At 56.1% G+C, this 14,608-nt stretch overlaps 1 protein-coding gene across 7 annotated transcripts in view; it reads right to left on the bottom strand.

The window, feature by feature from the left end:
- Window positions 1-14,608, bottom strand: part of Cpne5 (copine 5) — a 73,643-nt gene that overhangs the window by 39,139 nt on the left and 19,896 nt on the right. For all 7 annotated transcript variants that reach the window (XM_055607165.1, XM_055607166.1, XM_055607167.1 and 4 more), the window contains exons 4-7: window positions 5,682-5,785; window positions 4,729-4,768; window positions 4,315-4,391; window positions 416-475 (exon numbers count right to left, since the gene is read on the bottom strand). In XM_055607165.1, the coding sequence (XP_055463140.1) occupies window positions 416-475; window positions 4,315-4,391; window positions 4,729-4,768; window positions 5,682-5,785 (281 nt within the window). The remainder of the gene's footprint in view (window positions 1-415; window positions 476-4,314; window positions 4,392-4,728; window positions 4,769-5,681; window positions 5,786-14,608) is intronic.

Raw genomic sequence — 14,608 nt, 5'->3', positions numbered from 1 at the left:
AGTTTGAGCCAATCAGACTCCATAGTGAAGAGAAGCCTCATATTTAATAGGGAAACCACAGAGAAGAAAGAACCAAGAGCGGTGTTAGATGGAGAAAAGGGAGAGGGAATGGGCAAATCTGAGGGAAAAAGGGAAGTGAGAGGTCCCAGGCACTCGACCCTGGGCACAGTCCACTCCTCTGAGCCCTGCCCTGCTCCCTGACGTCCCAGGAGCCACCACGGCTCAGCAGGCTTCCAGCCCTGGCCCTGAGAGGAGGCCATTTTGGTGCCTGAGACCTTGTGGAGGGACCCGGAACCCTTTGTCTTCCTCCCCAGGGGTTAGCAGTAGATCAGGAGCCGGCCCCGGAGGCAGGTGGCCTCTGTAGGGCTGGCTGAGCGCAGAAGGACACGAGGGCCACGGCTGAGTGGTGACCTACCCGTTAGACACGGCTGGCATAGGTTTGCCTGTCCGGGAGTTGAGGCTGAAGGCTCCTATCCTGTGGAGACAGAGCAAGAGAGCCAGTCGTGAGCCCAGGACCCCAGTCTTCTTGGGCCAGAACATGTGATGTGTAGACCTGAAGCCAGGTTTCTGCCTTGGAAGTCATTAAAGCAGGAGCAAAATCCCAGACCACAGATCTCCCCAGATCTCAGGGTGAAGCCCTAGGTGTTCAGAGCGGGGACCCCAGACCAGCAGACCCAGCAAAATGTGCTTCAGGCCTACCCCAGTCCCATGGGTACGGAAACCCTGAGGTGCAGCCCAGCCTCTGCCCCAGGGGATCCTGACACCTGCTGCAGGTGGAAACTGTGTGGCATCACTGGGCCTCAGTGGCTTATCTGTGACTCCCCGTTTGCAGGCTGAAGGCCCAAACCCCAGCGCCCACATGACTACATCTGGAGACAGAACCTTTCCAGGGGGCTGCAGAGATGGCTCAGCAGTTAAGAGCAAGGAGTGTTCTTCCAGAACCAAGTTTGCTTCCCAGAACCCAGGGAAGGAGGCTCACAGCCAGCTCCGGTACTCTGGCGCCCCCTCTGGCCTCGGAGAGCACCTGCACTCACGTGCACCCCCCCCCCAGACACCTACACTTAGGTAAAAATAACTTTAAGAACAGAGTCGGTTAAGGAGATGAAGTCACGTGGGTGGGGTCTGCCTGCCCCAACACACACAGAACGGTGACTCCAGGAAGACAGGAGAAGAAACAACACATCCGTCCCAAACCAAGGAGAGCAGGCCCAGCAGAAGGAAACTCAGCCCAGCGCCCTGAATTTGGAATTCTGGCTTCCAGCAGTGTGAAAATGTTAATTTCTCTTACTTAAGCCACTCAGTATGGTATCCACATCCGCAGCCCTTGGAAGTTAGCACAGCTGGCAGGGTTTGTGGCACATGCCCAGAAACGAGCCTTTGGGAGACGGAGGCACAAGGCACTGTTTGAGGCTTTCCTGGGTTATAGACAAAGACCCCGGGTTGTGACTTTAAAACTGGGTGTGGCGGTGCCCAGTTGCAATCCTAGGACTCACAACGGATCTTGAGCATGTTCCCTGTTGTGAGACTGTGTCACCCTCAAACACAAGGGACCCAAATCAATGATGTCATTGTCCCTCAATGGGCACAAGCTGCTGCTTCCTGGACCCCTGTGTGACAACAGAGCCTCTGGATAGCAAGTCTCTTCGTTTCTTTGTTTCATTTTCTGAGACCGTTTCTCTGTGCACCCCTGGCTGTCCAGGGACTCTCTGTAGACCAGGCTGGCCTCGAACTCACAGATGCACCTGCCTCTGCCTCCCGGGTGCTGGGATTAAAGGCGTTTGCCACCAAGCCTGGCATCGCCTGTATTTACGAAATCCTTAGGTGAGTCAGAACACCTAACGCAGAGCAAATGCTCAGCACAGGCTTGCTGTGCTGTCTCCCGGGGAATAGTGCCTGGGGGACTGTCAGCACTTGTCCAGGAATATGCAACGTTTCTGACTAGGGAGCACACGCACACACAGCCCGCAGACACCGAGGGCTTCCTGCAAAGACTTCACTCGAGAAACACTGACCCTCACATCTGTCCCGGCACAGATGCCGGCGAACAGAACAGGCGCTGCTCACGGTGGACACTCCTGGGGGAAGGCCCTGCCTCTTCCTCCGCGTTCCCGCCCCCAACACTTCAGATCTCGCTGGTACAAGGGAGAACCAGGCCCGGGACTGGGTGGGTTTAGACCTAGGTGGGAGCTGGGAGGTGTAGATGCATCCCGGGACTTTCCTCCACCAGAGGGTGCAGGAAGGGCGTGAGAGAGGGCAATGGGGGGGGGGGGGGGGTGTGATCAAAATGCATTATTTGCACGTGTGAGATGGTCAAAGAATCAGTAAAAATAATTTTAAGGTGTGTAAATCTGAAAGAAAGGCCCCCTACACGCTGCTACTTAAAAAGAGCTAATTGTGACCTCTCCCCGGGGAAAATACCACTTTTCTCTCCTTGTAAAGTTTGTTTTTACTATTTTTAAGTGTGTGTGCTCGTGTGTTCGCGTGCATGTGGGTGTGTGTGCACACGAGGCTGGAGGTGTCGGGTCCCTTGGGACTGGAGTTGCAGCCGGCTGAGAGCCACCGGACGGGGGTGCCGGGATAAAGGCGACATTGCCACACCTCTGCAGTGAGGGCTCTTAGCCTGAGAGGCACCCTTCCGGGCTGCTCAACTGGAGAACAGTTTTGGGCCTCTTTGAATTAGTGAGTTCCAGGCCGGCCAGGGATGGATAGAAAGATCCTCTCTCAAAAACAAAAAAAAAAAAAACAAAACCAGAAACAAAAAAAAAAAAAAAAAAAAAAACACAGAACAAAGCAAAACACAGCCCCCACACACAGAACCTAAAACAAACAACAGCAACAGCAGAACCCCCGAAATTCTAAATTAAATCTTTGCTGTTTTCGTCAAAAACCCGAGTGAGCTAGCTGGGAAGTGACTTCATACACGGGAGCTGGGTTCCTGGTGATGCTGAGCTGCCCCCGGCAGCGCTGGTCCTGTGCACCCTCAGTCCGCTACACGCCGCCACCGCTGTTTATAAAGAGTCGGTTACAGACATGTTTGCTACGGTCTAGCAGATGTGAATTTGTTTCATTATGTGTGTGTATTCATATATGTGTGTGTTTGTGTGTGCCATGTGTGTCTGTGTGTGCATGCATATGTGTGCGTGTATAGGTTTGTGTGTGTGTGAGAGAGACAGAGACTGTGGAGGCTGGAGGCTGGTGTCAGCTCTTTCCCCCATTGCTTTCCACCTCACACAGGGACAGCGGCTCTCACAAGCCTGGATCTTGGCAATGCAGCGTCCAGCCAGCTCTGAGGCTTCCCAAGACGGGTCCCAAGCGGTCAGGTGTGTACTCGGGTGTCGGGGATAGACCGTTCGTTGGTGGGAGTGACAAGAGTGACAAGCGCTTTCCCTCGACCCATTCTCCAAGCTCCAGAGCTCCAACCTGAGTTCCTCCCAACTCAATGAAGGAATTATCATTTCTGGGGACCTGAGGTTAGGCTTTTGAGGGGGAAAGAGACCTTTCTTGGGGGTTCTGATGCTACCACACAGTTACTGAGCAGTTACAGGCCAGGGTCTAGGAGAGAGTTTCTAATCCCTGTACACACAGACACATACACTGACACACACACACACACACACACACACACACACACTACAGTTGTGCACCGCAGTATGTAACAGAAACTTGGCAGAAGCGAGGGAGGGGTTCATGCTGAGCGCACCTCAAGCCCTCTCTCTCCTGCATGTCCAGCCCTGTGACCCAGACACGGGTCCCAGCCTCAGCTTGTCATTGCCTGGGCCCTGTCCCTAGGGCTTCCTTGGGAATAATGCACACACAAATGTGCGTACATGAGCACGCATGCACACAAGCCACCCTCAGCAGCACAGTGGAGACCCCACATGCCTGAGGCCGAGGCCGCTCAGGGTAACAGCTCTCCCTAGGAGCCCCGTGCCTCGGGGGTGAGGGGTGAGAAGGCCCCACTAAGTCAAGGGATGAGCTGTGCAAATGAAGGCCAGGTTCAAATCCCACCTTTCCCACCTGCTGCCCCCCCCCCCCCCCTGTCCTCTGGTCTCTTCCTTACACAAGGAGAGAGAGGCAGGGTTGCAAACTGACGCTCTCTGAGGGAAGCCCAGGGCCTAGCCGGAATATGGCTAGTGCTCCGAAATAACAGGGTGGAAAGGTGGGACAGAGCAGGACGAGAAGAGAGCCCCTCTCTCTCTCTGGGAGCCCGGCCATCGGGTGCTCTGCCACAGCGGGCTTGAGGCAGGGTGGGCAGAACACACAAGGGCATCACAAGGGAGGGCACGAAGCAGGCCGCACCCATCCTGCACTTACGTGAGAGGCTTCTCCAGGCGGCTCCCGGAGGATCCTACAATCTCGCCAAGGGTGCAGAAGGCCTGGCCCAGGAAGTCCTGCATATCCAGGGCACAAGAGACCCGAGTCAGCCACCTCCTTCAGGGCCACCCACCTGCCCACTGACGTGACAGCGTGCAGCCTTGGGTACACACTCTCTGAGGGAAGCCCAGGGCCTAGCCGGAATATGGCATTTAAGAGACAGCCTGGCCGGGTTCAGTGGGGCACATGCCTTTAACCCCAGCAGAGGCAGGTGGAGCTGTGGGAGTTCAAGGGCAGCCTGGTCTACAAAGCGACTCCAGGACAGCCAGAGCTACACAGAGACACCCTGTTTTGAACCCCCCCCCAAAAAAAAAGACAGCCTGGGCTCACTGGGCGGTCGTGGGTGGGACTCACATGTTTAGATAAATCCGGGCTCTTGGAGTCAACGTCGTATCTACGAGGGACACAGAGAAATGGTAAAGGCAGGCAGGGGATACCCCACCTAGGCCTGTGTAGGACCCTGGGTGGGTAGAGTCGGGGTCCCCACACCTTAAAAAGTGGGCTTTGTCACTGTGAGCTTGGGGAGTCTTGGAGGCTCATCCTGTCCTGATCTTGTATTCTATCTCACTACCAGTGAACCCTGTACCCTGACTGGGTCACAGGTGGCCGGGTCACAGGTGGCCGGGTCATCCTACCCACCACTCCCAGCTGTCTGTCTTCTCAGCTTCAGTGTTGTCTGTCTGTCTGTCTCCTCACCCGGGGCCCTGCCTCCGCACTGAGCTGGTCACTCCCGAGAGAGGGAGGCACGGCTACTTCCTCCTGAGTGGGCAGCAGGCCGGCCGGCCCCTCTCGCTGCAGCCTGCTCTCCCGGGGTCCTGCCTGCAGCCCTTCCTCCAGCAACCTCCCCTGCGCTATGCTGCGCCTGCCGAGGCTGGGGGTCGCTGCTCACGGTGACTTCTCTGTCACATCATGGGCGGTGTTTGTTCAGAATGAGGCCTTTCTGGCCTTTCCAGGTTAGCTCCTGAGTTCCTGCACGCACGCACGCACGCACGCACACCATGGGGAGAGGCCAGCAGGTGCCTGGGAAGCCAGGGAGAACAAGGCGCAGTGGCAGACGCCTGCATTGGCTACGTAGATGCTCCCAGAGTCAGACGCCTCACCCAGAGTCTCCTTATGGAGACAAATGCTGGGTAAGGTCTGGCACCCCCTTCCCCACACCCTAGCGAGGCTAGGGTTACATCTCATCTGTCGATTTTATCTTCCTGGTCTCCCGGAACATCCCTGCCTCTCCACCTGTACCCAGTCAACCCCCGGTCCCAGTCCGGCCCCCCACCCCCACCCCAGTGTGTGTGCCACCTTCCACTCACAGGTCAAAACGGAGGTTCTGCTTCTCCTCAAAGAAGTAATCCACAATGAACTTGCGAACGAAGTCCGGGTTAAGCGTGTTATCAATGACCTCAGTGCGTCCAAACTGCAAAAGAGGGAGATGGTGGGAGCAGGGGCAGCCCCAGGCACTAGGCTCCAGGCTTTGGGTGCTGGCTGCCCCCCGCAGGCTTCTCCTCCGACTCCTCCCTCCTCCCTCTCCAGGCATGAGCTCCAGGCATGGGGTCATACCCGAATGCTCCTTTGTGTTCCCATCTTGCCCTTAGCCTATGCCGTGACCTCTGTCTACCCTCCCTTCATGGCCAGGCAGTTGCTTTGGTGAAACACCAAAGTGTAGTGTATAAGCAGAATAAGTGTATAAGCAGAATGTGTGTATATGAAGTGTATAAGCAGAATAAACCGTTTCCTCCCCCTGTTGTTTTAACAGGGGGAGGAAACGGTTTATTCTGCTTATACACTTCCACATCACAGTCCATTATTAAAGGAAGTCAATGTAGGAACTCAAACAGGGCAGGAACCTAAAGGCAGGAGCTGAGGCAGAGGCCATGGTGGGTTGCTGCTTACTGGCTTGTTGCTCCTGGCCTGGTCAGCCTGCTTTCTTTTCTTTTCCTTTCTTTTCTTTTCTTTTTCCTTCCTTCCTCTCTCTCTCCCCCTTCCTTCCTTCCTTCCTTCCTTCCTTCCTTCCTTCTTTCCTTTCCTCCCTCCCTTCCTTTCAATATCGATATCTATCTATCTATCTATCTATCTATCTATCTATCTATCTATCCATCCATCCATCTATTTATTGTATATGAGTACCCTATCTGCATGTACACCTAAATGCCAGAAGAGGGCATCAGATCCCAGTATAGATGGTTGTGAACCACCATGTGGTTTGCTGGGAATTGAACTCAGGACCTCCGGAAGAGCAGCCAGTGCTCTTAACCTCTGAGCCATCTCTCTAGCCCCAGCCTGCTTTCTTACAGAACCCAGGACCACCACCCACAATGGGCTGGGCCCTCTCACGTCAATCATCAATTAATAAAATGCCCTACAGCTTGCCAGCAGCCTTATCTCATGGATGCACTTTCTCGACTGAGGCACCTTCCTCTCTGATGACAGCCATGTCAAGCTGACGTAGAACTAGCCAGCACGCAGGTCCTCAAGTCCCGCTGCTGATGCTGCCTCCTCTAGGGAACCTCCTAGATATTCCACCCCAAAGGTTTCACTTCTCTGAGCCATCGCTGAACTTGCGGCAACCCTATGTAGCCACTGTGGTCTCTGACAGGCTCCACAACGAGAGGTGCCTGGATCACAGGTGTGTGCCTCGGGACCCAGTTTGACCACACACTTCCGAAAAGCGGAATATACACAAGTTACAAGATGCCCTTCAGAATACTGTGCTGTCGACCGTGGGGCGTCCATCTTGGGGTTTCCTTGGGGTTGGCCTGTCTTGTTTGCTCACTCCCCTAGAGCCAGCAGCTGCAAGAGATTTAGTGCCTTCCTGCTTTGGCCGTGCCAATCCCGGCTTCACAGCCCCCCGCCCGGGTCCTGCCTCTCCTGCAAACCTCATGCTTTCTCGTCTCCTGACACCTCCTCCACATGCACTAACTCCGGATGGGTGAGGCCATGGCTCCCCACCCTGACCCCTCGATCTTATCGCCGTGCATGGCCTGGAAACTACTCACGGAACTTCTCTCCCCTCTTCTGAGCCGTGAGCACACATGATGCCCAGGTCCACTTTGAACAACCTGTGCCCTAGGTCCTACGTAATGCCTTGCGGGGGCCTTCCCCATCTTAGAGAGGAGAAGACGGAAGCCCGGGGGAGCCACGTGAGCTTGTCTAGGACCGCAGCGTGGTAGACCGGGCGCACTCCATCAGCCTGCCTTTCAGCGACTCACGTCATGCCCTGCTGCCACCGTGCCAGGCACATTTCCAACATCCCAGGAGTCACGAACTTTCCCTGTGTGGCCCTTTAAAGGATCCTGGCCACCCCAGATCTCTCTCTCTCGGTGTGTCTTGTTTATTCTCTCTGGCTCCCAATCTTTCCATCTGTCTGTCTCTCTCTCATGTCCCTACTCTGAGACAGCCTTTCGCTCCCTGTCCCCCATTCCCCAAAAACCCTCCTGTGTGTCAGATCTTTTGCTTGGCATGATCTCTTGGCGGCACACCTCAGTCCCCAACCTGCCCAAGCACCTTGGCCGATATGCTAACACGTGCAGCCGAGACTTGCTGACCCGAAGGCACAAGCCAGGCTGGGTCATGTGGTGCCACACGTACTGTGGGGGAGATGAGACCTACACTAAGTCTGGCTCACGCAGACACTCCAGAGTGGAGGACGAGGAGCCGGATGACTCTCCGTCTTGTCACAAGATGACTGTGAGGTCCCTTTAAAGGATGGAGACTGAGCTGCCTCCCACCCGCACCCCACACCTTCCCAACCTTATTGGTGCCTGTTCTGTATCGCACACAGGTTGCTTGCTTCGGCAGAGCTGGGGCATCAGCCCAGGGCCTTGCCCATGCTAGGCAAGCGCTTGACCATGGAGCCAAGAGCCACGATGAAGCTCTATCCAGTTTCTGAGACCTTAGCATAGGCCAGGCTGGGTCCATGCTGAGCTACGATGAGCAGAATATGAACGCCATACCCGAAGACTTCTCCATCACGCTCAGAGTCACTCGCGAACAAACACCTATGACACAGCGCAGTCACAGCCACCAAGAGCCACGATGCCCTGGAGCATAGCTCGGCCTCCCGTGCCCGGGTGTGACGGGGCACACCTGGAATCCTAGCACCCAGGAGGTCGAAACAGGGGGCCAGAAGTTCAAGGCCATCTTTTAGCTACACAGTGAGCTTGCAGCCAGCCTGTGCCATTGTCCTCACAACCCGGCCCTTAAAAAAAAAAAAAGATGTGTGGATGTGGGTGGGGACGTGTTGGGTAGAGAGATGGCTCACTGGTTAAGGGCACTTTCTGCATGAGGTCAGATCCCAGCACCCACATAACAAGCCGGGCATCCCACACACCCCTGGAAGCCCAGATCCAACGTGAGGCGTCTGTGGGATGATCTGCGGCTTGCCGGTTCCTAGCCTCGCCAGGAAAACACAAGCCCTAAGGTGCAGGGAGGGATCCCGCCTCAAAGGAAAATGCGGAAGACTGACAGAGGAGGCCATTCACCACCCTCCTCCTGCATCAGCACAGGCACACATACACGCAGCACGCATACGCTCACGCATAAACAATCACCTGTGAAAAGAATAACATGTACTCAGGCACACACAGAGCTCCAGTGTAGGACCCAGCGTGGGTGCTAGCCAGCCTGCTCGGACAGGCCAGCTCGGCTTGCACAGGGCAAGATGGCCTCCGTCGTGGCTCCCGTCATCGGCCCACACACTTGTTTTAGAATCACTAGCTGGTGTGCCTAGCTGGGGGCTGCTTTCTCTGTCTCAGTGGGGTGTGGCAAACTAAACGGATTTTTGTCCCATGCTCATTTCACGTTTGTGTGAGAATTAAATAATAATAATAATAATACTACATGCTTTAACAGGTGCTAAAGAAACAACAACAAAAACACCCACACTCAGCCCCGCCATGGGCCAATTAAAGTCAGATCAAAGTGCGTGGGGCCCAAACAACCATGCACCAGTCAGGGAGGGTCCCCAGACTCTGCTCAGGAGCGGGTAGGGTTGCCAGCGGCTGATGAGGGAGGCCAGCGGGAGGCAGGGAGAAAACTAACATTTACCGAGCCTCTGCTGAACGGTCCATAGATCAGGCGGGTCATTAAGCTCTCTCATGCCATCCTCGTGAAGACTCCCAGGGTTACTGCCCGGCTCATGAGCTCGGAGACAAATCAGCAAGGTTAAGGAACCTACCCTCGGCCACACAGCGAGGAACTCGTGCTGTTTGTTTTTTTTTTGTGAACTCGTGCTGTTTTTTTGTACACTTGACTGGAGGGAGACATCTGAACCGATGGAAATCAGGATGCTTTATTTTCCCAAGCAGCATGGACAGTCCCGCTGGGGGCGAGCAGTGGGGCCCCTGGTCCCTCGGGTCAAATTCCATAACAACCTCGCCAACATGGCGCCCGCCGCAAAGGACTTCCCGCCTGCCCCCGCCCCTTCTAAGTGAACCTCCCGTCTTCAGACAAGAGGAAAATTTCTCCTAATGGCTTCCTCGGGGGAAGTCCTGCAGGTAAACACTTGTCTTAGAGAAGTCTCTGGAAAGATCAGACTTCCTGCTGCTCTCCTTCAACGCTTGTAGCCCGGAGCATCCCCACCCAGGGCTGGCAGACGCCCCCAGCCAGGGCTGGCAGCCCCGGCCCACACTCCCCGGAAAACCCTCACCAGGGAGGATGATAGCAGCCGCTTTGGAAGTGGCACTGGAAGGTTCCACGGGGAGTGGGGGGCGGGAATTCCCTGGAGACTGCTCACTGCTGGAGCAGGGGATGGGGTTCCCCTGGAAACGGGATAGGAGGGGGCTCCGGAGGCCCCTGGAAACGTGGAGGGGCTTGAAGGATTCCTGGGACTCGGCCGTAATTAACATATGCACACCGCAACTGTGAAAGCAGCAGCCCAGGGGCCTGCCTTGGAAGCTTTACGGGTTTTCATTAGTTGGACTAATAACAGCGAGGGGTGTGCATGCTGAAATTCAGATTTAAAAAAGTGTCTCAGAGGCCACCGGCTCCCTGCCAGGCTCAATGTATACGGTCTGCTAATGAAGGCAGGAACACAACTGAACTGATGGTGCTGAGGGTGTGTGTGTGTGTGTGTGTCTCCATATTTCACGAAGAACTGCAGAGCTCTGGCAGAATGGCCTTGGGAAGGTGAAGTATGAGTGTCAGAGCCTGTGTCCTAACTGCTGTGTGCACCCCATCTTGGTAGGGCAGGGGAGGAGGCCAGGCCCCTCACCGTCCTGAGCCTGGACACTTTCTCAGAACCACCTGTCCATCCCTCTAGTCCATTCTGAGCCGGCGCCTGGTCCGAGCTCTGGGCGAGACCAGGGGGAAAGGGTCTGTGTCGCAGGAGTGACACGACCCATAAGCAGCCCCCAGGCAAGCACAGGACTCCGAGTGACTCAGGCAGTGTGCAGCCAGGGACTCAGCACAGGATGCAGAAGGTTAGAGGGCCTTCCAGGGTATCTGAGAAGGATGAGCAATGTCGGGGTGGGGGGAGGCGATCCCTGACCTCAGGACTGGGATGCCTCCTATGGGAGACGAGAATAAAAAAAGCACAAGCCCAAAGGAGCCTGGAAAGGAGAGCCTTCAGCCTCTGAAAGGCCTCGTCCCTGGCCACGGGCCCGAGTGAAGCTTTTGGAGGAAGCTGCTCCCAAGGGTTCCAATGACGAAGCCCCAAGAACACCAATTAAGCGGCATTAACCACAGATCATCCAGTCCAGTGAGACCCTCGGGAGAGGCAGGACTTGAACCGTCTTCAGGGAACAAATTAAGTGGTTCCCAAGGGGCTCTGCCTCACAGACGAATTGTGTGGCATTTCCGGGTACAGGTGAGCGCCCGTGTCCAAGCATCCTCAGAACCTGTCAGGGCACCGTGTCAGCCCTGTTCAGCCAAACCCAGCCTCCTTTAATGCTCCCACTTGAGGCCTCAGGGACTGGCCTGTCAGGACAGTGGCTTGGCGGGGAGAAGGCCACAGGCTGTCCTGAGCCTGCCAGTGGGTTTGGCTTTCCCAGGAAGACCCTGGGAAACACAGGCACGGGGGTGGGGCCTCTCCTCCCAGCCTCAAGGCCCACCTTCACCTCCCCCCCCTGACACCACGGTCCCCTCACTGACCCTGCAGTGGACAGTGGGAGCAGCTCCCCACTGCTGCTTGTTCTGTCCAACTCCAACACATCTTCAACCACACCCATGCCTTCAAAAGCCCTCCCCCCCCCCCCCCCCCCGTGAAAAACCTCAGCAGACGTCAGAGGCAACACTCCTTCCCGCCGGATGCCAATCTGAATTTTTCCCTCTCACAATCTCCAGCCCACTAGGTCACAAGGGTAGCCCCCATCCTCACTCTGTTCTGCTCAAATCCACCGTGCAACACTTGCGCCACCTAAGAAGTGGCTAAGGACCCTCGAGGCGGCTGGCTTGGAAAGGTGCTTGCTGCCAAGCCTGATGACCTGAGTTCAATTCCCAGGACCCTCAGGGTAAAAGAGAACCGATACCATAAAGTCGTCCTCTGACTTCCACAAGCTCACCATGGCATAGGCACCCTGACACCGCCACATACACACACACAAATAAAGTAAATGCAATAAGTTTTTAAGAAACGGGAGACCTGGGCATAGTGGCACACACCTTTAATCATGGCACTCAGGAGGCAGGCACAGGTGGATCTCTGTGAGTCTGAGGCCAGTCTGATCTACACAGAGCATAGAGTTCCAGGACAGCCATGGCTACATGATAAGTCCCTGGAAAGAAAAAAAGAAAGAAGAAAAGAAAGAGAAAGAAAGAAGAAAGAAAGGAAGGAAGGAAGGAAGGAAGGAAAGAAGGAAGGAAGAAAAGACACAAAGAAACAAAGACACAAAGAAACAAAGACAGAAGAAGAAATGAGCTGCCGTCTCTCAGGCTGCCGTTGACAGTCCTCAGTGCTGTTGTCCTATCCAAGACCTCCCATGGGGACACTGAGGGTTTGGAGCTTCTTATTTTATTTTTTCCGTAACCTCTGCAACACAGAGCTCTCGGTTCCCTGAGGCTCCAGGGGAGGGAGGGAATATTCAGGGATCTGCCTGGCGCCTGTTCTGAGTTGTCCGGTACCGATAACTCTGCAGGCTGGGCACAGCAGCCTATAATCTCAGCATCTATGGGTGCGTAGGTGAGGATCAGAAATCCAAGGTCCAGTCCAGCCTGGGCTACGTGAGGCTGTCTCAGAAACGTCATTCCTTTAGCAGGATGTCTGTGCAGCCCCACTGTGTGCTAGACGCTAGGCTTTTTCCATGCATCGATTCAGTCTCCATAACTGCTTAATGAGGCAGTGGGGACCGAGGTTCCCCATTTTACAGACAAGTGAACTGAGAGAAGGTTCAGAGAGGGCGAGGGGGTGCCTGAGGCCTCACAGCTACTGGGCATAAAAACAGAATTCAAACCCGGGCAGGATGGTCCCAAGCCAGCAAGGAATTGGTGTGGACACAGATAGACAGGGGCCACCGGGGAGACCGCTCATGGGGTGGGCCCTCGCCGTGCAAGCGTGAGGACCTGAGTGTGAATGGACCTGAGTGTGAATTCTCAGACCCCACTCGAAGTCCTGCGTGGCTGCTCACCTCTGTGAGTGAATCCTAGGGCAATGAGGGGACAAAAAAGAAACCTGGACGGTCTCAGGGTCACCTAGCTGGGTGTGCGCAGCAGCAGACAGCAGACACAGACCCTGCCTCAGGCATCGTGGAGGTGAGGACCAACGCCCAAGGTCGGCCTCTGACCCCTGTATGGACACAGCAGCTCAGACAGCCTGCACTCACACCCTAGCGTACACACGCACACACGACTCTGAACTCTCCCGTGGCTGTCTCACCCTAGGATCTAAAGCCTACGTGGCCGGGAGCCCAAATCCTTTCGATTAACTGACGAGGAAGCAGAGGCGGGACAGGAGACTGGCCATTCTGGGCAGGCTCAGCAGCCAAATAGGAAACGGCCCTGGACAGGGCCCAGCGGGCCAGCCGCCAGCCCAAGCGCCCGTCCACACCCCTCGCCTGGGCTCTTTTCCTCCAGCTTTGCACTGTGACCCCTCCACTGCCACGACTCCGCTCAGTCTCCCCAGTACCCCGGGAGGACACACCACCACGGTCCCCGCTTTACACGGAGGGTGAGGAGTGCCAAGGGGACCCAGCAGGCAAGAGAAAGAGGCACAGGTGTCCGTCCCCCTGCCTCGGTAATGAGGGGGCGGCTCTCTGCGAGCCTGAACAGCGGTAAAAGTGACACCCCCCCCCAAACACAGGAGGCAGCGCTCGCCTTTCCCAAACTGTGGCTGGAGCTTCTGAGACACCCCCTAGCTGCAGAGCACCCCCCAGCTGCAGAGCTGCAGAGAGAGAGCGTGCGAGCACACACACACACACACACACACACACACACACACACACACACACACACACCCTGGAGGCCAAGAGCCGATGGACCGAGCCTTCCGTTCCAAGCTGCTCTCCAACCCAGCCCCAACTGCTTGGCAATTCTCACACAGGACTGACGGCTCCCAAATAACAGGTCACTGGAAATCCTGGCTGCCGGGCCCAGCCCCGGCCCGTCATGACTCACATTCACCAGGAGTAAAACCAGAGGCCAAGAGCCGTGTCTGCCTCAGAGAGCAGGAAGAGGAAGGGTGCTTGCCTAGGCTGGGAGCTGGGCCCTGCTGTGTGGCCGACAGCTGACCGCCTGGCTGTGGTACCCCTCCTGGTACCGTGAGGCAAACCGGGCCGGGAGGATGGAATCCCCAGCGGGAGAAGTCACGGTCCTCTGGGCTCAGCGCCTCCCACCCCGTGTCCTATCCTGCTTGGGCATCGGGGTGCGGAGGACACAGCTATGACCAGCACACCTGGCTGGGGGAGGAGACCCACACCCGAAGGCCTTCCGGCCCCTGGGGCAGGATGGCGCAGGTGCCCTCTCCAGCCAGGATGTGAAACTCTAGGCGGCTTATGATGAAAGACTTCCTGCCAAAACCCCTCGGCTGCTTATCAGCCATTGTCCCACACACTCTGGTCAATGGTCCGGCTCCCTGGGGGAAGAGCGGTTGCCAATGAACTCGGCTGCCAGGCCAGTCTTCCCACCCTGTGCCACCCTTCCTGGGCCTCGTCAGGTTGTGGAAATGGGTGAGCCGAGGACCTGCCCTGAGTTCTCCCTGCCAGGCAGGTGGAAGCCGGTTTGGGGTCTGACTCTGGGATGACATTCTCAACAGCTCAGGCAGGAGCATCGGTGCTCACGTACACACACACACACACACACACACACACAC

The sequence above is a fragment of the Psammomys obesus genome, unplaced genomic scaffold, assembly GCF_907164565.1.
Source record: "Psammomys obesus unplaced genomic scaffold, mPsaObe1.curated_primary_1811, whole genome shotgun sequence".
Taxonomy (NCBI): Eukaryota; Metazoa; Chordata; class Mammalia; order Rodentia; family Muridae; genus Psammomys; species Psammomys obesus.
This window is presented reverse-complemented; position numbering and strand designations above follow the sequence as displayed.